We start from the raw sequence: 22743 nt of genomic DNA, 5'->3' as shown, positions 1-22743 counted from the left end.
CTAGGCTGGCAGGCAGAGAAATTTGAGGGATCAGGGACAGGACACATCTTGAATATTTCTGGAAGATTTCCCATGTAAAAGAAAAAATCTGGACTAAATGTACAGTTAGTCCTTGACTTACAATTATTCATTTAGTGACCATTTGAAGTTACAGTATAACATTAAAAAAAGTGACATGACCATTTTTCACCCTTACAACCATTGCAGCATCCCTGTGGTCACATAATCAAAATTAAGATGTTTAGTAACTGGCATGTATTTGTGATAGTTGCAATGTCCTGAGGTTCCGTGGTCACTTTTGCGACCCTCTGACAAGCAGAGTCAATAGGGAAACCAGTTTCACTTAACAACTGTATTACTAAGTTAATAACTGCAGTGATTCACTTAACTGTGGTAATAAAGGTCATAAAATGGAACAGAACTCACTTAATACCTGACTTGCTTAGCAATGGAAATTTTGGCTGAATTGTGGTTGTAAACTGAGGACTACCTGTATTTGAAAATTTAGCTCCTTATATCAAAACATACACAGCTCTGAACTGGGGAAAGGGACTAAAAGATTAACATTTTTTGAACCTCACTGCTAGGCTTGCCAGCCCAGTTTCCCTGGCCCTAATATAAAATTGTTGGCTTCAGAGCAACAAAATTAGCAGGAACAGAAGGCCTGAAGATTCCTCCCTTTCTTTTTTGTCCTTACTGGTAGTCCTTTACTTATAACCGTAATAGAGACTACCCAACAGAGTCTAAGTCATGACAGTCGTAAAGCTGGTCATTATCCATTTTTACTTTTTTTGGGGGGGGGGGGCAGTCATTAAGCAACTGCTACAGTCATAAAACAAATGGTCATAAAATGAGCCAATGGTTTGCCACGGGCTAGTTTTCCCAAAAACTGAAATTAACTATCAGGTTAATGTTGTAAAATGAGGAAATGTGACCACAGGACACTGCAAGTGACCAAAAATATGGGCCGTTTGCTCAGCATCCAAAATACAGCCACATGATAGGGGATGAAGGTGGTTCATGGGAACGTTGGAACTGCATCAAACGTACTCCTGGGGTGGTTTGAATGGTTGGTAAACAACCGGTCGTAAGTCAAGGGCTACCCGCATTTCTATCCTCATTTGCATATGCACACACAGGCAAGCCCACCCACCAGCCTTTCGTCTCCTCCAGGACAGGTTCCTTCTGGAGATGCCTGAGAGAGCACCGATGTCCTCCAGTCGCACTTCAGCCACCAGCTCTACTTCCTCTATATCTTCATCTCCACTGTTGAGAAATAAAAGAAAATTAGGACATTCCTTCTATCTGCCCTTTCAGAGAGCCCATTTTTATTGTATTTATTTATAGCCTACTTTTATTATTTTTACAAAACAACTCAAGGCCATAACATAGCTAGCATAACTTCCTCTTTCTCTTTTCTGCACGACAAGCCTATGAGGTGGGTGGGCTGAAAGAGAGTAACTGGCCCAAAGTCACCCAGTTAAACTTTCATGGCTAAGGCAGGACTTGAACTCAGAGTCTCTTGCTTTCTAGCCTTTATATTAAAGTTTCAAAAAAGTAGAAATCCTATATAACGTAAGATCCTAGCACACATAGAAGCCTTAGGGTAGTGCCTAATCAGCAAATAGGAACTTATGCCTTACTTTGCACAAAGTTACCAAGAGTTGGCATTTTATAAACTTCATTAAAGAGCTGGATCAATTTACAGCTACATCTCCACTGACCTCTACAGGTCAAATAAGATATTTTGACCTTGTGTACTTAAAACCTATCTCCTTCCTTTTACATATGCCTTCAGGATTAGGATTTGCAACCAACAGCATCCTGGAACATCTTCCCTAATTAAGACATAGATATAATAACTGGCTGGAATGTCCAGCTTCTTCAGATGCAAGAAAGCAAGGGGCAATTGAAGCTGCTCGAGTGAAGACACAATGAGCATCTAAAGTTAACAGATGGCAGAATCAGAAATTCACAAAGTAATACGGCAATGCAGATTTATGTCAGTCTTCTGGCTACCTTGCGCTGTTTACAGGAGAGGGTCTTCCCTGAGCATCTTGTGAAATTCAAATCCAGATCTGGGTATTAGGTAATTGCTCTTCTTCACTCTCCTTTGAAATCAGTGTTTTTCAAAGATAACATCTTTAATATGTGTGGCCTTCCACTCCCAGAATTCCCTGGCAAACATGGGAATGGAAGCCCACATACTTTAAAGATGCCAACTTTTAAGAACACTGCTTTAGAGCATGTTGTTGCTGCTACCAAACAATATTACAAAGAGCAGTTTACTCTTAAGTGGTGAGAGACAGTTTGGTCTACTGCTTAAGACACCAGGCTAAAAATGGGGAGAACATGAATTTGAGTCCTGCCTTAGCCATCTGGGTGACCTTGGGCCAGTTAACCTCCCTCAGCCCAGTTCACCTCACAAGGTTGTTGTGGAGAAAATTGGAGAAAGATGTGTTGGGTATGTTCACTGTCTTGAGAAGTGTAAAAATAATAAAGGCAGGATACAAATAGATTTAAAAAATTTAAAAATCTGTAAGATGGTCCTGATCACAGATTTTCTAACCAGTTTCTCTTGGCTTTTCTTCTAATTGGTGCTATATCAGCTACACAAATTATTTAACAGTGATTTTATAAAGCTCGTGGTCATAAAAACCAATTGCAAGCAAGCAATTGCAACCTAAATTACTTTCCATCAGAACATGGGGGTCAATCCAGCAAATCAACATCTCTTTTCAGAAGCAGTTGCCTCAAGTATTTCTCTTGCAGTGACTAGGATGCCACCATGGTCCCCAATTCTAAAAAGATCTTCATAATCAAAACTTGGCATAATACCCAAGTTCTTAACGAGTGGTGAAATCTAATTATTTTGCCCACCGATTCTGTGGCCGTCGCTTGGGGGGGGGAGGTGTTTGTCATGTGACTGGGTGGGTATGGCCAACTTTTTTTCCCTTTTTAAAGCATTTTTCCCTACCGGTTCGGGTGAATAGGCAGGAAAAAAATGCTTTAAACACTAGGGGGGGTGGGGAAGCTTCCCACGATTGTGTGGTTCACAGGTGAGCTGCGCAATCCTCAGAAGCTTTTTTTTTACTACCAGTTTGCAGAACCAGGGATAATCATCCCTACCGGTTCGGCTTAACCGGGAGGATTTCACCCCGGTTCTTAACCTAATAATCAACATCTTCCAGGGAAAAAAACAACCCAGATCAGAGGTGGGTTTCTACCAGTTCGGAACGGTTCGGCCGAGTGGATAGTAACTCTGCCTGCCACGCCCCAGAACTGCTTCTCTCAAAGCTGCCATCTTGTTGGGTTTTTTTTTTTTTTAACTACCGTGTATGTGTGCGTAGTGCGCATGAAGTGGGCACATGCGTGCAGTGCATCCCTTAGCGAACCGGCAGTAGAAGCAGCCAGAACACACCCCTGGCCCAGATGTTTCATAAGCAATTGCTAGCCTAGCCAAAAGTCGGAAATTCTGAAATTTGGAAGGCATTAAATTTTGAGCAACTTTTAAACTTTTAGAGGATTTTTAAATAGTATAGTACATCTGAAGAATGATGTTGGTTACGCATATCAGCATATCTAGGAGGTGCTTCAACAGGTTTTCCACCTTGGTTGAATTTCCTAAGATCACAGTGCAGGTAGTATTCCACTACAACTAAAATGGAATCAGTCTGTTATAGTCACAAGTGGGGGTGGCTGTTAAGTGAGACAGTCTTGATTAACAACCGTGTTCTCTGCTCTATCTGATGCCCCCATTAAACTAACATGCAGGTTGTTAAGTAGGTTATAGGGTGCCTTATGGGATGGGTGGGCAGCTGGGTTCATAAAGGAGGCAGACAAGCAGCAAAAACTTTGCAAGGTTAAAAGCAGCCTATCAGGAAGGAAGAGACCAGCTAAATTAGACCCCAGCACCATGTTCCAGAGCCAAAGAGGCTTCCAAACAAGCCTCTGTATTTGGGCAATGAAACCACACTTTGAACTGGGTCTCTCCCTAGTCTTGCCTTTTAACCACCTAATTTGCTGAATTTACTGTATGCCTGGAAGGAGGGTGGGCAAAGTCTGTAAGTTACTTACTTTTGCTTTCAGTGTTCAGTTCAGCAGCTAGAGCACAACAATTGCATCCTGATTTAGAGGAGTCCTAGCTCAGTTCTAAAGGGAGTCAGATAAGCAGGAAAACAGCTTTTCAAGGACCCACCTTCTGCTGCAGCTGGCCATTTGCTGCATGTGTTGTCACCCACCAAGATAAGTAACTTACAGATTGGAGGGTACAAACGGAGAGTTTAGTTTCAGTACCTTTTGGAAGGGGGAGAGCAACAAGGCTGTCCCTCGGCTTTTTTCTTACTGAAGAAATGTGGATTTGTAGGGGAGGGAATGATTTTGGGAAGCTCCTCCTGAAGCTGCTGCCTTCGCGTGCAGGCAGCTGGTTCATCAAAGCCTTCCAAGAACCAGAAGAGGTTTGCAGCCTCCCAACCTCCAGCTTCCCAACCTCCATCAGGGCAGAAAGTTTTAAAAGCAGCAACTCATTTCCTTTCCGCTAGGAACTGTCAGCACTCTGAAAATAGCAGCTGCTTCCAAGAGGCACAGGGAACAGCCCCAATCGCTGTGAGATCTCAATAGGGCGGGATGGGGGGAAGTGGGTGGGTGGAGTGAGTCAGTCATAAGGCAAATGATTATAGGGGCACTGCAGCAGCCATTGTCACTGCGTTAATTGGTTTGCCAACTTGTGCTTATATTCTGAGTTATACAGTAGACTGAACTGTTTCTTATCTGACAATGATTAATGTGCATGTCACATAATACGTCACACATTCTTTCCTTTCCTTCTGATCTTCTGTTCGCCTGCTGAGAGGGTGGGCAACATAACTGTGCCAAAATGTAGTTAATTAAGTTAGCAAGATTTGTATTTTATTTTATTTTAGATTAAAGTGTTTTTAATTAGAATATGCTCTGGGTTTTATTTTCTGCTTATTCGGAAATATGCTGGAAAGGCAACGGTCCACGCCTCATTAATTCAGGGTGAAACTTCCCCTGACAGCCATAACTTTGAAAGGGATTATATGTAGGTTTTGGAAGGTCTGTCATAATGTTGAACTGCCATGAAGTGACTGGTCATATCTTGAGGACTACCTGTACAATACAGCAGGTATGGCCCCAGGTTGCATTCAAACCCTTATTACCGATACAGAAAATCATTTACTGATATCAAGGGCTATTACTTATTTATTTAGGCACTCTCTGATTCCAGGTGGATTCTGGGCATATTGTAAAACAAAAGATATTAAAAATTACAATATAAATATAAACCTTTTAACAGATGGCATAAAACAAACATCATGCACCCAGCAGAAGCTCCAAGCACCTCAGCCCAGAATGTCGGCGAGCCAGATCTTTAAGGGCCCGTACTGTCAGGATTGCCATTCCATCTCTTCAGTACTACTTTTTAGAATAATTCCGAAATGGCCCTTTGATTTATAACACACACATTTCTGAATTTATTTATTTAAATGCATTGTTATTCTATTACAGCCTACCCCCAACCTGTGACTGTACTGACCTGATGTGTCAGATTATAACTCCATAATGGGATACAGACAGATGGGACATATAGGACCCACAGGCTGAGACAATGGGAATTCCAGTCCATCTGTTTTTGGGGGGGGGGGGGTGGCTCCATCATATCAACATGTTTAATTTAATTTATTACATTTTTAAATGTCTGATCAGCAATAGCCCTCTAAATGGTACCATAGCCCTCCAGGCAGTTTATTGGAGTTTCTGAAAGCAGATTAAATTTCCAAGATGTGATAGTTCATCTCATAGTTTCAGTGGCATCATGCACTTCATCTCTTGCAAGATCGCAGCTTGAGAAGATTCCCACTTACTAAACCGCCTGGGCATCTATGGAGCTCTCGACTTCCCGGGGCATGTGATATGGCCAGTCCAGATAATTCAATATTCCAGCCAAGGTAGGCATTATACCAGAAGGAGGAGCCTGAAAAACCTGAAAGAACGGAAATTGGCATCATCAGCAACAAAACTAAGCCAGAGCCCCCTATATCCTCTCTATGGTGAAAAAGAAGCAGTTGTGAAAAAACCATTTTAGTCTATTATCACCATAGAACACCAGCATATTGTACACAATGAAGCCTTCCACCCAAAGAAAACAAGTCCAGTATTCAAAAGAAATGACTTAGAAAATGAAACTTGCATGGAGGTGCCTATATAGGAAGTCCTTGACTTACAACCACAATTGGCACTGGAGCTCTGTCACCAAATGATAACAGTTATAATGTGAGTGGCATCGGTACTATGACTTTTTATCGCAGTCATTAAGCAAATCACCATGGTCATTAAGTGAATAATATGAGCCGCGGTGGCACAGTACTCTGGGCAGTAGAGTACAGTACTGCAGGCTACTTCTGCTGATCACTGGCTGCCAGCAGTTTGGCAGTTCAAATCTCACCAGCCTCAAGGTTGACTCAGCCTTCCAACCTTCTGGGGTGGGTAAAATGAGGACCGAGATTGTTGGGGGCAATAGGCTGACTCTGTAAACTGCTTTAAAAAGGCTGTAAAGCTCTGCAAAGCGGTATATACTGTATTTTTCAGAGAATAAGATGCACCTTTTTCCCTCCAAAAAGAGGCTGAAAATCTGGGTGCTTCTTACACACTGAATACAGCATTTTTTGCCTCCCGAAACCCCGCCCACTTCAGCAAAATGGCCGTGCAGAGCCTCTAGGAAGCTTTTAGAGAGCTCCTGGGGGCTACTGAGGGCAGAAATGAGCAAAAAATGGCCCGTTTTTGCACTCTGCAAACCTCCCAAAATGGTTCATTTTTCGCTCAATTTTACTCCCCCCCCAGCCCCTGAAGCACTCTATAAGCTTCCTAAAGGCTACCCATGTCCTTTTTTAATGCAAAACAGGCCCGTTTTCGTGAAAAACGGGCCACTGTTTGCTCGCCCCCCCCCAGCACTCTGCAAACTCCCTAAAGGCTATTTTGGGGGGGGGGACGGGCCCGTTTTCATGAAAAACGGGCCAGTTTTGGGAGGTTTGCAGAGTTCAAAAACTTTTTTTTTTAATTTTCCTCTTCAAAACATTGGTGCGTTATATACTCCGGTGCGTTTTATATTCCAAAAAATATGGTAAGTCTAAGTGCTATTGCCTTGTGCTGGTTAAGCAAATCTGGCTTCTCCTTCTGGGTTTGTTTGCCAGAAACCTCCTGGGAAAGTCACAATTGGCAATCATGTGACCCCAGTACACTGCAACCACCATGGATCTATGTTGGTTGCAGGTGCCCAAATTCTGATCACAAAACCACAGAGTTACTTTGAAGAATAAGTTATATGTTTATTTTATTTTCAGCACCATTATAATTTTGAATGGTTGTTAAACTAATGGTTGGTTGTCAAGGAAATCTATAGTCGAATCAAGGATATCTGTAATCTATTACAATGACTGGTACTCGTAAAGCTCTTCAAATAGCTATGTTTGTTTCACCAATATTTTCTACATCATAATATGAATAATCATACGAGATTGCCACATACCTCACCCATTGGACCATTTCTATCATAGGCCAAGGCAGAGTCCCCAGTTCCCAGCCAGCTTCTTCCAAAACCTTCAGTTCTAGAATTCCAACACCATTTACTTTGACTTGTGCACTTGCATTCTGCATCTGGAAATGAAAACAAAGTGTGTACATTTGTAACCAACTATAGTAGGGGTCCCAAACCCCTGATCCGTGGACAGTACCGGTCTGCGGCCTCTTGGCAACCAAGCCGCACAAGTGGCAGGCAAGTGCGGAAAGCTCCATTTGCACAAGTGGCATGCACATAAAACCCTCCTGCTGCCAGTTCACAGAGCTGGAAAGGTTGGGGACCACTGGACTACACTATCATAATACAACTGACTTCATATAATATGTAATTTTAAATATTAAGAATATCAGTGGATAGTGTATGAATCAGCTGGCTTCAGGTATGCACAAGTACCTTCTTTTTGCTTTCTTAAAAAGAATGTATATATCAAGATTGCTTAACAACAATTTAGTTACACTTAATTTTTCAATGACCTTTATGTCACCATTAAAACTATACACCAGTATATTGAGACCCCTCAAATCCATGCAGTCACAAATTTGCTTGAATGGCCTGAAATAAGATGTTATCTCTCAATTTTCTATCTGTAATAAGGAAAAAGTAGTATCTGTTTTATGTAAGAATGGCAAAGTGACAGATGGTGAATGCTTTTGAGCATGTTGGGAAAATGTTATAAAAATGACTGCAGGTAGTCCTCAACTTATGACCACAAAATTTCTGTTACTGAAAAAGAGAGTGATTGAATTTTGTCCTACTTTAAGACCGTTCATGGCACAGCTCTTAAGTGTTTCTGGCTTCCCTATTGATTTTACTTGTCAGAAAGTCACAAAAGGTGATCACATGACTCCGGGACACTGCAACCAGTCATAAATACACGCTAATTGCAAGTGTCCAAATTTTTATCATGGAAATGCTAATACAATGTGAAAAAGGTAATAAGTCATTGTCTTTAGTGACATTATAACTTCTAATGGTCACTAAACAAATGATTGTAAGTCGAGGACTACCTATATAGAGCTGCTGCATCTCTCTCAGCCAGGCGTATTTTTTTCTCAAACCCTTCATATATTGGCTTTCATGCAAAGAGGTTATCCACCTTTACACCAGAGATACATAATATCCACATTCTCATCAATGACCAGGCTTGATGGGGTTGCTAAGAACTGAAATCCAGCATATTTGGAGGACAACAGTTCTGCATTCTGGATTTACTATTTTGATTGTTTTGTATTTGGGTGGTATGATGAAAGCATTCTGAAAAAACTGAGAAATGTAGATACATATCAAGCATTTTTTTAAAAAAATATCTAAGGTAATACAGTAATTGAGAAAACATTCTAATTTTAAAGATTGAATTATTAAACCAATTTACATAATTGCTCATCTCACAAAAAGTGACTTTGGGCTGCCTAAAAAATATGCACTTCCTTCTAGGGGCTGACAGTTTATGGCAGATACAGCGCTAACTTTATGGCCTTCTATAGATAGTCTAATGATGTAGGTAGACAATTCCGATGCTGATATCACCCAGCCATTCTGGTTTCTAGTACCTTTCTCACTAGCCGGATCTTTCAGTTCCCCTGCTAAGCCACTGCCCACAGCCTGCTGCAAAGCTTTCTGTGAAGACATGGGACAGAGACAGTTATCAGTTACTGTGAAATATCAAATGTGGCAATTGCCAAAAGATCAATTAAATACAGTATAATCAACATATTTTATAGTGATTACTGAGCACTTCTACAAGGAAGAATTGTGTGAGAGCCAAATATAAAGGGACACACATCTTATACACCCACCACACAAAATAAATGAAAGGCATAAACAAGTAATTTTCATTTTCATTCCTAAGGTTCTCTTTACACAATTATAAAACAATGTTTACTGTATTGCAAGACACTACCAGAACTGAAATTTACATATGAATTATAAGGAATGGTACATTATCACAATTTACGTAATCTAATGAAGTTAAATTCTTCTATGTGTGCTCCTTAACTTACAATAACAATTGAGATGAAAATTTCCATTTGCTAAACAAAATATTTAAGTGAGTTTTGCCCCATTTTATAACCTTTTTGCCACAGTTGTTAAGTGAATCACTGCAGCTGTTCAGTGAATCATGCAATTGTTAAGAGAATCTGGCTTTCCCAATTTGCTTGTCGGAAGAAAGCCAAAAAGGTTACAAATGATGATCCCATGACCCTGGGATAGTTCAACTGTCATAAATATATGCCAGTTGCCAAGTGCCCAAATTTTGATCATGTGAACATGGGGACGCTGTAAGTCATGTGAAAACCAGTCCTAAGTCACCTTTTTTTTATGCAGTTGTAACTTTGAAGCTCATTCCATTACACAGCGCTAGAGATTCAAACCGCCGAACTGCTGACCTTTCTGATCGACAAGCTCAGCGTCTTAGCTGCTGAGCCACCACGTCCCTTTAACTTTGAATAGTCACTAAACAAATGTTGTTAAGTCAAGGACTATCTGTATTAAAGTTCAGACTTGTAAATTAATATTCATTATAGGTGATAGGAATTTTGCTCAGACAACTAAGGCTTATCCAAAATTTCTTTTTTTTAAAGTTTATCTTCAATCTTCAATCAGACCTGGACCTTTTACAACTGAACAGAAATGAAAAACAGCTGATATGGTATCCATCTTCAAAAATGAGGGGGTGGGGGGAACAGATCCAAGAAACTACAGACCAATCAGCCTGACATCAATACCTGGGAAGATCTTGGAAAAGATAATCAAGCAATAAATCTGCAAACACCTAGAAGCAAACAAAGTTATAACTGGAAGCCAACATGAGCTTGTCAAAAGCAGATCATGCCAAACAAATCTTATTTCATTCTTTGACAAAGTGACTATATATTAGTGGATGAATGAAATGCTGTGGATATAGTATACTTAGATTTCAGTAAGGCATTTGACAAAGTAGACCACAACCTAATTCTTGGTAAGTTAGAAAAATGTGGGATAGACAGCACCACCACCAGATGGACTTGTAACTGGCTGACATACTGTTTTCAATGTGTAGTCCTTAACGGAACTACATCCTCATGGGGGGAAGTAAGCAGTAGGGTACCCCAAGTTCCACTTTAGGCCCAGCACTCTTCAATATCTTCATAAACAATCTAGATGAGGGAATAAAAGGGGAACTCAACAAATTTGCAGAGGACATTATGCTGGCAGGAATAGCCAACACACCAGAAGATAGGCTCAAGAACCAGATGGATCTCGACAAGACTTGAATACTGGGCCCTACTAACAAAAGGAAATTCAATGTAGAAAAAAGTAAGGTTTATACTTAGGCATGAAAAAACCAATTGTATAGGTATAGACTATGTGAAACCTGGCGCAATACCAGTAATTGTGAGAGGGATCTTTGAATCCTACCGGCAATCCCTTAAATATGAGCGAACAGGATATAGAAGCAGCCGAAAAAGCCAATGCAATCCTAGGCTGCATTACTAGAGGGATAGAATCAAGATCACATGAAGTATTAGTACCACATTACAAAGCTTTAGTAAGACCACACTTGGAATACTGCGTTCAGTTTTGATCACAATATAAAAAAGATGTTGAGACTCTGGAAAGAGTGCAGAGAAAAACAAGGATGATTAGGGGGCTGGAGATTAAAAGCATATATGAAGAACAGTGGCAGGAATTGGGTATGTTTAGTCTAGTGAAAAGAAGGACTAGGGAGACATGATAGCAGTGTTCCAATGTCTAAGGAACTGCCACAAAGATTAAGGAGGTCAATGTATTTTCCATAAGGCAAGACGAGAAACAATGCACGAAAACTAATCAAGGAGAGAAGCAATCTAGAACTAAGGAAAAAATTTCTAACAATGAGAACAATCAACCAGTGGAATGGTTTGCCTTCAGAAACTGTAGGTACCCCATCACTGGAGACTTTTCAGAAGAGACTGGACAACCATTTGTCTGAAAGGTATAAGGTCTCCTGCTTGAGCAGGGGGTTGGACTAGAAGATCTCCAAGGTCCTTTCCAACTGTTATTCCATGGTTTATGTTCTATATTCTAATCTACTCCATATGTTATGTTCAGCACAAAAATCAACGAAAATTCTAGTAGCTGTGACAGCTGCAGTAAAAATCTGCTTTAATACTACTGATTTAACTTTGAACTGGATTTTATGCTTAACCAAGACATAACATTGCCCACTTGATCTACTCTACTGCTTCAAGATTTCAGGTCTGTTCCTTTTGGCATTCTTTTTAGCACAAGCACTCTTGTGCCAAGTCTCTTTTCTTTGGAAGATAAAGTGAAAGCTGCTTAGAGGACTGTGAGAGGGCAGCCTGTTCAGAAAATAGCCAGCACCTATGTTGCTTTCATTCTGTCTCTTTAAGACCTCTCCACAGCCAACAGGACAACGTTGGCTATAAAAATTGAAGCTGATGTGGTGGTATGTTGGGGTGGGGGAAGAGTTGTGTTTATGAATAAAACAACCAGAAAGAGAATTTTCTTTAGCAGTACAAGTAATCCTTGACTGAGCCCCAAATTTCCATCCCTAAATGAAACAGTTGTTAAATGAGTTTTGCTCCATTTAAAAACTTTTATTGTCAGCTGTTAAATGAATCACGGCAGTGTCAAACTAGTAATATGGTTGTTAAATGAATCTGGCTTCCCCATTTATTTTGCCTATCAGAATATCACAAAAGGTGATCACATGACCCTAGGACTGTGATGGCAAACCTATGGCAACACATGACCGGAGCCATATCGCCTGGTACGTGCAGCATCGCCCTCTGGCGCACATGTCCGTGTGACGATCAACTGGCCTTTGTGCACGCGGCCGTGCTGGAAACTGGAAGATCTGGCCTTCCATTTTCCTGCGTGTGCATGCACGCTGGACAGTTGATCACCGCATGTGCATGTGTGCCAGAAACCCAGAAGACTAGCTGGCCAGTGCACATGCCGGAAACAGGAAATTCATTTTCAGGTGCACGGATGCACCCTGGGCACTCCTCTTCCAGGTTGTGATCCAGACGAGCGTGCACATGCACACTCCCTTTTCAGTACTTGGTGCCAAATAGGTTCGCCATCACTGCTCTAGGACACTGGAACCATCATATATATGAGCAAGTTGCCAAACATCCAAATTTTGATGAAATGACCATGGGTATGTTGCAATAATCATTAACTATCATAGATTATTTTTTTTCAGTGCCATTGTAACTTCAAATGGTTACTAAATGAATAGTTGTAAGTCAAGGACCACTTGTACTTATGAGTAGTAGTTGGAGTAGTAGCAGCAATGGGAAAGACTGGAGTAATAGTGAACTATAATAGCTTGTGAATGCTATGTGTGTATATGTTGATTAGGGGCCTGTGTTGCACTGGCTGTTTTGTGTTTTGAGCCCACTGAATTGGGTACACTTAAAAGTACTTGCAACATGGTCAGATTTTGTTCATGACAGGTTCCTAAAAAGTTTAGTTAAAAGTTAATTTTTAAACTGGAGTTTATTTCCAGGAGACATCTCCCTGGAAGCAAATATTTCAGAGATGCATTCCCTCCACATTGAAACTTTATTTTAATACAGTTAAAACCAGGTGCCCATTTCTAGTTCTAATAATCTTTGATCTTAAAAAAGAATTGAAAACTAATCAAATTTAACTGTGATAAAATTCTTTAAATTGGGAAAGTGACAGCAAGACACAGATTGATAACCAAGTAACGCAGCATATAGTGAGATTTTGTTCCAAAATTTCTTTTCCTGCATAAGAGGCAGTTGCTGTATTTTTTAAAATATTAGAAAAATACACAGAGCTGGAGTAAAGAAAAAAGAAGGAAATATGCAGTTACAAAGTAACAGTAAATTATTATAATAACATAAAGATGTTACACTGGATTTGCACATGAAGCAGACTATCTTAATAATTAAAAGGGGTTATAAACAACAAACCAGAAGGATGACTTGAATAACTTTCTTAATTTGGATTTACAAAAGAGACATGTTAAAGTTTTGAAGAAATTTCTGAAAAACGACTAAGAGAAAATGAAAGGAAAACAAGTTCTAGGATGCTGTTTAGAAGAATTAAAAATCAAAATTGTTAAAAACATAGGAAAGAATATTAAGTTGGTTTAATGATCAAGGTTAAACATTTGTAGTAGAATGAGAGAAAATATTAAGTTACTGAGATTGCTTGACTTGTCATGACCAAGGGCGAAAGTCATTTCTTAATTTATTTTTTACTATTTCTTCTCATTACTTTTTTCTTTTTCTTTTTTTTAGTTTGTATTAGTTTTTTTAGCTATGTATCTGTAAACATTAATAAAAATTAGTATTAAAAAGATAAATAATTATTTACCATACATCAAAAAAGGCCCATTCTACGTTGCTTTGGAAGCCCCATCAGTAATTGGGTTGCTTATTTAGAGAACACAAATCGATACAAAGCTGGGAGAAGGGCCATTAAGGGCTTCACAAATTCTTTTGAGCTTAGTCCAAATTTAGTATGTTTTAGGTACAGTACAGATATATTATTAAAAACAAAACATCTCTCAGTATACTCAGGATATATCCCACTGAGCTTATGAAGCTCTTTCTACTATATTAAAGAAACTCAAATGATTATCCTCAGGAGCAGGCACCGTCCAAAGCTGAGATGGGCAACATGGTGCTCTCCATATATCCTTTTTTAAAAAATGGCAAGGATTGCTGGGAGTTGAAACCCAATGTGAAGAAAGCAGCACAATGTTTATGTCTATTTTAAAATTACCTTGGGTAGGTGGCATGTTGCAAACCTGCATTTAATTATCCACATGTATTTCAATAAAATCTAAACAGTGATGAAATCATGTAAACATTTAAGAATCTAATTATTAGAAAACATTCAGAAAGACTCTGTTCCATGCTGGTTCAAAAACTGAAAATAAAATAAAACAAGAGAAATTTGAATTGCCATCAAGTCACTGGATGATTATGATTGGTATCCTTCCCAGTTAACCTACCTTAGAGAAAGAATGAGCACTATGATACTAAGATGCAATAGAAATGATACTGCTATTAAGCTATTGTTGGTACTCTTAGAGGAGTGTTTATTAAAACATTTTGAATTTTACAGGTGTAATCACAAATTCAATTTATAATTACCTAATGAAAATCCAACTGAGGTGAAACTAACCAATAATATTTCTCAAACATGGCAGCAACACTATGGAATAGTGTTTCCTTTTGGAATCAGACTGGTTACCAGAGTAATTATTTCTTTTTTGAAAATTGGCTTTTTTTTAACATTTTAGATTTGAGTTATCAACATGTCCTTCAATGGTCAAGTCATATTAACTTAGAATGGTTAAAATTTTAGGAATTATTTATTACTGTTTAATTTACCATGGACAAAAACAATCATCAGACTGAGTGGGTTTAGTAGCACCCACATTTAGTAAAATAAATGGTCAAAAATAACATTACTTTGAGAACTGAAAGTCTGCTTAATAGCTCCTGCTGCTCTGTTCTTGCTTTAAGTACCTTGAAGTGCTGTTTTCAAGAAAAGAAAAATACAGAGAAACCATCCTGTTTATCTATCTATACATACACATATACATTAGCTATTAGATTCGTATAATTCTAGTTATTTATTTCTCATCTTTATTTAATATAAGTATTTAATAAAATACTGTAGAAAAAGGAAAACATTCTACCTATTTGACTGGATCATGACTGTAATTTAGAGAGACAGCCAATTGAAATCAATTAATTTTCAGCATGATTAACAAAATTCCATTTCCTTTTGTTCAAACATGTTTATTTTTTATTGAAAATTTCATTTTCAATGGATTTTAAATGAGTAACTCTAGATTTGTTCCTTTTTGATAATCTAGGCAATATGTTAGATGTTGCATGTGACAAACTGTTTAATATTGATTAACTATTGCACTTGTTGCAATACTATTCAGCAATGAAGTGTCATCTGATTCCTTGAAAATCTTAGATTCAAGAGTCTTAAGCTTTGAGATAAGAAATATAAGGTTGTTTTCCCCCAATATTTTGTACAACTTGATGTTTGCTTTTCAGGAGGCTTAAAAATTACTATTGGGGTATACCTGATGCTGCAATAGCAATGCTAAAAGGAACAAAATAAGGCATCTTATCAAGTTCAATTTTTACTAGCTCTCAAATGCAGAAGTCTTTTAATTTGTGGGGAAAAAATGAAAGATGATGTATAGATTTTCTAAGATGATAAGGAGACATGATGGCTTCCAACTGTCATGGCATTTTCTAGTTTACTGCATCTTTTTCCAGTGCTAGAATACCTTACTGTCATGTCACAATCTAAGAAATAAATGTTTTATAAATGAAGTTGTTTGTAGATACTCAGATAACACTTACAATCAACAGTACAAGGAATAGTCATGTTTATTGCAGAATTTAAAAGGCCTGTGACTACATAATATATAAAGAACACCATGTTGCCTGTACCAGCAGCAGAACAAATTAATTTTGAACAAAATCGCTCTGTGCACTGCTCTAATATGAACCGGTTTCTTTTGTTCCCTTTCCCTGCCACTATGAGTTTGTTACGCTGCAACAGTAAGAAACACCCCATCCATCATGCCATCCCATACATAATCTCTTAATAATTAGAGCGGCTATTACCAAAATGATAACGTGGCCAATACACAGGGTGCCTGATTGGTCCCAATCCGAATCAAGGGAAGGTTCACTGGCTGGCTTCTCACCACTATGTGCAGAACCTTCCCTGACTGGCGAGCGCTGATTCTCTTCTTCCATATCTGCAGTGGTACAAATCCTAGAAGCTGAGAGGAACAAGGGATTAATGAGAGTCCAGATTTAAGTACCGGCATTATAAGGAGTTCTTCTATTTGTATTTCTATTTGTACTGAGGGAAAGCCACTACTCAATTTTGCACAAGGTACATTTAGATATCTGAACTTCAAACCAGCTCCCAGAAGTTTCCCAAAAACCTGCCTGAAACCCATCATTCAAAGCAGGATCTAGATTGCTCATAAATATGAAAGCAATAAGGAAAATTAAATTATAAAATAATTATTGGTCCCTTAAAAATGTATCCTTAATTAGGTATTTCTAATTGTTTTCCAAACAAAGTGGTTGAAAATCACTAGGAAAGAGTATCAAACGCTTACCTCATTGGCAACTTTAAACCAGACAATTATTTCAGACTTAGCCAAAGCAGGGAAACTTATTTAAAACTGCTTGTTTATATACAAGCCCTAGCTTTGTAAAGCAGGTACCTATGGAAAAAAGGATAGCCTTCTATTATTCAGCTGGTGGCCCCACAATTCCCCAGTGACTGGGGCAAAAAAAAACAAAACCTTGCCCTTTTTTTGAGCAAATGAATAACTTAAAAATTTGCACCTGTTTAAGCCCATTTCATCCATAGAAACACCTGAACTTCCATCTCAAAACAAATACCCACCTTTGAAGTATGGCCCTCACCTTTCTATGCAAAACTTTGGTGGTCTTTAAGATAAGTTGTGTACCCTTGCCATAATGAGTGAAATAAGTATCCATTGTCTTATATATAAGACTACTGAGATAGAATCTCAGTGGAGATTCTTGGTACAATGGAGAGCAACTGACTTGAATGCGATAATGTCATGGTAAGCTGCTAGAACAGAACTGATTAAACAGACCATTATCAAATAAAATATATTAAGGGAAAAAGCTTTTGCTTTTATGAACAGTGAGGTTAAATTTCAATGCTCATGGTCTCTTGATTAATTTTTCATATTACAACATCTATATCAGAAGGTACTAAATCCTTTCCTATTGTAACTATCCATCCAACAAATTTTCCTCTGCTATACCACTCTTTTATGTAAGGCATTTTCTCTATTTTTATAAATCCTACAATTGCACTTAACTTCCCAATATTTGTCCATCTCTTCCCCAATTGTTTTTTCAAGGCTTGGTCCATTTCTCTTTTAAAAAGATGCCTCTAGAAAATTGAACATCAACAAACAGGAGCATAGTAGGAAAGCTCTCTGAAAATAATAGGAGTAAAGCCCAAGAAATTGTGGTATCCCTGGTAGAGGACAGCTTCAAAATTGAAAGATAAGAGAGCAAAACATTTTTCTTGAATCTTTGAATTATGAAGATATTCAAGACTTGACTTTATCACCTTTAATGAGGAAAAATATACTAGCTCCAAATAGGTTTTTTATTTCTCAATTCTTTATGTTTAATGAACCAGTTATCTGACAGATGTGTAGAGCTTTGCCAGACTTTCATCCTATGACAGAGGGTCTTCATAAGAAGCTTCAAACCATGTTTATTTTATATACCTAGCAAGTCAGTTATCCAACTCTTTAATTTACAGTTTATTTATTTCTAAAAATTCATTCCCGCATTGCTCTGTATTATTTCTTTAAGATCCTCCAAGGAACATTTCCTATTATCTTTTACCCTTTCCAAATCTTGCCCCTCCATTTTGCACTTTCTGCATTTCAAGTTAAGATCACACATAAATCTGCCCATTGTATTCAGTGCTTATTTGGAATTCCAGTATTATGATCTCACCTTGTTCAAGATATGTTATTCCAACCATTTAATAAGACTCTCCATCACCTATTAACAATACTTTATATTGATCAGCATTTTAGGCTTTCAGATCGCTTACAACATGACAGTTTTTAGTTATCAATAATTTGATATTTCATTACTAAACCTCCTGTGCTAATACAACTCTCAGATATCAGAAGTATCTTTGACCAGAGCTGCACCTCATTTCTTCAACATATAATTTATTATTTTAACTATAACAACATTGTGCATATAGAAGATCTTTTACTTAATCTCATGCTTATCTAGGAAAAAGTATGATAGATAGGTTGCTGAGGATCTGAAAACCTCAGCCAAAAATAAATCACACAAACTAAACAATCTGATTTATGCCAGGCAGCTTCCTGTGCTCAGCATTTGCAGTATTCTCTTCTATGGCCATATTGTGTCCTAATCCCCTTCTTGTCACAATCTCTGCCCTGGCAAATGCCATAGCAAGAATTCTGCCAAAAGTTATTCAACCACAGATAGTAATTTGGTTTATTATCTCTCTATATATTTTAAATTACAAATTCTATAAATATGGAGGCTTCTGGTTACCCATCCCTGCTCCCAATCAAACCTCATTGTTTGAGGGATTAAAGGCATCCACCCACCCACCCACCCACCTCCTTTAGACCAGCAGCCCCAAATCCAGCTTGTCCTCTATATCAAATACATACCACAAAATTAAGGGGTATGTTCTCCTTTCATGCCCTCTTCCTTCCCAGATAAATGGTGATATATGATCAGTGGGACCTGTCCCGGAGATATGCAAGTCCCAAAAACCATAAACACCAACCTCCCACTCCATTTACCATTTTCTTCCTCTCCACATTTCGAAACGAAATAGCAAAAAAAATCAGGGAGCCCACCAAAGGCTTCCCCTCCCACTTACTACGGTATGTGCCCTACCTCCACTTCCAGGTGAGATGATCTCCTGATCAGTCCTGGCTTTCCACCCACCTTTTCTTCCCCTCCCCCATCTTAACTAACGGGTTCGCCCCACAACCTTCTCCTGCGTCACCCCAAAATGCCCCATACCCATCTTTTTAGTGCTCGCTCCTGCACTGCGTACACCCAACCTCTCCCTCTCCTACAATGGCGCTTTCTACACCCCCAGCTCCGATCATATCTGCTCTTCTCCCAACACGCCTCCCAAACCCTTTCCGTAATTACCCGGCTCCACCGGGAAACTAGACCCCTCCGCCCGCCCACCTCAGCACAAAACCAGGAGGCGCGGCGATCGCCGTCGAAAATGTTCGGGCCCGGCCTCTGTAGCAGCCATTTTACTCCTATCGGCCTTACGGCGGGGAGGGTGACCGAGAAGGGTGGGACAAGAGAGGCCGATAAGCATTCTGGGAAGTGTAGTTGCGATTGGCGTGGCTCTTTAGCAAAGTATGGAGGGAGAGTACTATAACTACCAGAGATCCTCGGATCGACTAGGAAGTAAAGCGCACGGTATGATGGGAAATGTAGTACCGGATATGCCACGGATGGGCCCGTATGAGAACGACGGATCCCGGAATGCCATGCGAAACTGAAGGGTTACGGTCTTAAATAGTTCTGTTCGCAGGCGATCTAATTGCCTGTGCCAATTGATAGAATCCGCCATGTGCGGGGTGAGAGAGAGGGTCATGCGTAGGCATTCACCTGCACACGCAAATGAGGCACCTGCATATTCCACTCCCTCCTGAACAGCCCTTTTAATTGCTTCCCCTGCCAGCTATAAAAGATGACAGAAACGGTATCAGGTTCACGCAACGTATCACACAAGCCACAACTCCTATTTTTAGGTATCCATGGCAGCCCTGGCAGAAAGTGGTTCTACAGAAGTAGGTAAAATTGCAAACTTCACCAGCTGACTTTCTATTCCATGATTTATTTATTTTTGCAATATCTTGCAAAAGAGATGTACCTTCAATATTCCCCCAAGGGCAAAATTTAAGTTAACACAGTATTATTATTAATAATAATAATAATAATAATAATAATAATAATAATAATAATAATAATAATAATAATAATAATAATAATAATAATAATAATAATAATAATAATAATAATAATAATAATAATAATAATAATAATAATAATAATAATAATAATAATAATAATAATAATAATAATAATTATAATTTTTATTTCTTAGCCGCACCCTCTCCCGAAGGACTCGGGGCGGCGTACAATAAAACATATAAAATACATATCTAGACAAGACATACATATAACAAAGACATATAATAAGACGTGTACAAGGAGGAGGTGGGCTGTTGGATAAAAACAATTAAAATCACCATGTTTAAAAACCCCTAAATAAATAAATACAATTAAAATTACATAAATAAAAACCCGTCAGGAGCGATATAGTTAGATCATGGTTGAGCCAGGCCAGCTACTTGGAATAGGTGGGTCTTGAGCTTTACACGGAAGGAGTGGAGGTCAGAGGTAGTCCTAATATCCGGGGGGAGGTCATTCCACAGGGCTGGGCCCGCCACAGAGAAGGCTCTACTCCTAGGCGCCGCCCCTCGGCACTGTCTGGTGGACGGCACCTGGAGGAGACCCTCTCTGTGCGAGCGGATTGGTCGCAGGGATGTATGGGGCAGAATACGATCCCGCAAGTAACTAGGTCCTGAGCCATGGAGCGCTTTAAAGATCGTTATCAAAACCTTGAAACGCACCCGATAGACCACAGGAAGCCAGTGCAGCTTGCGCAGGAGCGGTGTCACATGGGAGTACCTAGTACTCCCCATAATTACCCGCGCGGTTGCATTCTGGACCAACTGTAGCCTCCGAGTGCATTTCAAGGGAAGCCCCATGTAGAGAGCGTTACAGTAGTCCAGGCGAGACGTCACCAGCGCATGAGTGACTGTGCGTAAGGCGTCCCGGTCCAGTAGGGGGCGCAATTGGCGGACCTGGTGGACCTTAAAAAGGATTCTCATCTGAATCGGAATAATATGTTTCAATAATATCTGGAAGTTGAATCATGGCAACTGGACTTCTTTTCATTTTTTTGATTTTTTGCTATTTGACTCAACTTTCATACACCTCGATGACTTAGAATCTTTATTGACATATTTCAATAATGTTGAAAATTTGAATATTCAAATATAAGAATTGAGAAACGATCTTTGAAAGGTGCAGACTGTTGCCCCCATCCCACCTTCAACACTACAACCACCAGATTTGTAAGATCAAATTCAGTTCCAATAAATACAAATAGTCCTTGACTTGCAACTTTTCATTTAGTGACCATTCAAAGTTACTATGGGAGTGAAAAAAATGTCTTATGACCGTTTTGCACACTTTTGACCATTTCAGCATCCATTCAGTCAAGTGATCAAACTTTGGACACTTGGCAACTGCCTCATATTTATGATGGTTGCAATGTCCCAGGGTCATATGCTCACCTTTTGCAACCTTCTAACATACAAACTCAATAGGGAAGTCAAATTCACTTTACAACAGTGTTATTAACTTAATAGGTGCAGTGATTCACTTAACAACTATAGCAAGAAAGGTCATAAAATGGGGCAAAACTCACTCAAGAACTATCTTGCTTAGCAACTGGAATTTTGGCTCAGTTGTGATCATAAGTCAAGGGGAATCTGTACAACTGTTTTCTTTAGTGATTACGGCATCATATTAGAAAGCTTGAGATCTTTTTTCCCCACGTTTTTTGGATTCTTTTTTTTTTTAGAATTTACATCAACATCAATACATGAATAGTGTGGCATCTGGGTGTTGTTCATTTTGGGACAAATGTAAATAATAATTGTTAGATATCCACACAAGCTACAGTGGGTTCCACTCCAGTCCTCCATTTAGGCGGGAGCCTAGGTTGAATCTGATTGGTTGAGAGGTCTGACAGCTCCCTATAAAAGGAGAGCTGTCAGACCTCACAGTTGCTGGATTGTACATACTTGTAAGAGCTGTTGTTGCCTTCAACTGGAGTCTGTCCTCTCATTGCCCTGATCTAACACTGGCGACGAGCATGGGAACGAGAGGCAGATAGGACGAAGAACGAACAACCAGACAATCCAGCAAGTAATCCAGCCCTGAGCATCGGCGCGGCTTCGAGCAGCCATTTTAAAGCGGCAAATTCAAACCGCAAGACAAACTCCGTACGACCCAGTGGCTGAACATTGGGAATCCTACATGCTGAGGTTCAAATGCTTCCTCGAGGCAAATGACCTCATGGGAGTACCGGACTCCCAAAAGAAAAACATGTTCCTGGGCTACTGCGGCCGGGAGTTCTTCGAGACGGCCAAAGACCTGTCGGGGCCAACTCCGATCCAGGCAGTAATGTGGACGGCCTTACAGCAGACGCTACAGACGCACTACGTGCCCAAGCCTTCCCCACATGTCCGCCGACATGAATTCTACATGCGGAACCAGAAGGTAGACGAAACCATCAACCAATACGTCGCAGCCCTACGAAAGGCGGCCATGTATTGCGATTTCCGAAATCTGGACGACCAGATCCTGGACCATCTGATCTGCGGAGTGCGGGACATTTCTCTGCAGAAACGCCTGCTGGCAAAATCTAATTTAACTCTGCAGATCGCACTCGACGAGGTCAGGGTATCGGAA

General features: G+C 39.5%; 1 protein-coding gene across 5 annotated transcripts in view; it reads right to left on the bottom strand.

Annotated features, from left to right (window-relative positions):
- Positions 1-19499, bottom strand: part of SCAF1 (SR-related CTD associated factor 1) — a 30490-nt gene extending 10991 nt beyond the window's left edge. Inside the window, exons 1-7 of one of the 5 annotated variants that reach the window (XM_081932034.1) lie at positions 19369-19499; positions 16734-16841; positions 16225-16385; positions 9148-9214; positions 7547-7674; positions 5886-6004; positions 1154-1266 (exon numbers count right to left, since the gene is read on the bottom strand). In XM_081932034.1, coding sequence (XP_081788160.1) covers positions 1154-1266; positions 5886-6004; positions 7547-7674; positions 9148-9214; positions 16225-16359 — 562 coding nt within the window. In that variant the 5' untranslated portion in view covers positions 16360-16385; positions 16734-16841; positions 19369-19499. Of the gene's footprint in view, positions 1-1153; positions 1267-5885; positions 6005-7546; positions 7675-9147; positions 9215-10621; positions 10735-16224; positions 16386-16733; positions 16842-19329 lie in introns of those variants that run through there. The other 4 variants (XM_081932035.1, XM_081932037.1, XM_081932036.1 and 1 more) reach the window with 4 other exon arrangements.
- Between the last annotated feature and the right edge of the window lie 3244 nt (positions 19500-22743).

This window comes from Natrix helvetica, assembly GCF_964273705.1.
Source record: "Natrix helvetica genome assembly, chromosome: Z".
In the NCBI taxonomy this organism is placed as follows: domain Eukaryota; kingdom Metazoa; phylum Chordata; class Lepidosauria; order Squamata; family Natricidae; genus Natrix; species Natrix helvetica.
This window is presented reverse-complemented; position numbering and strand designations above follow the sequence as displayed.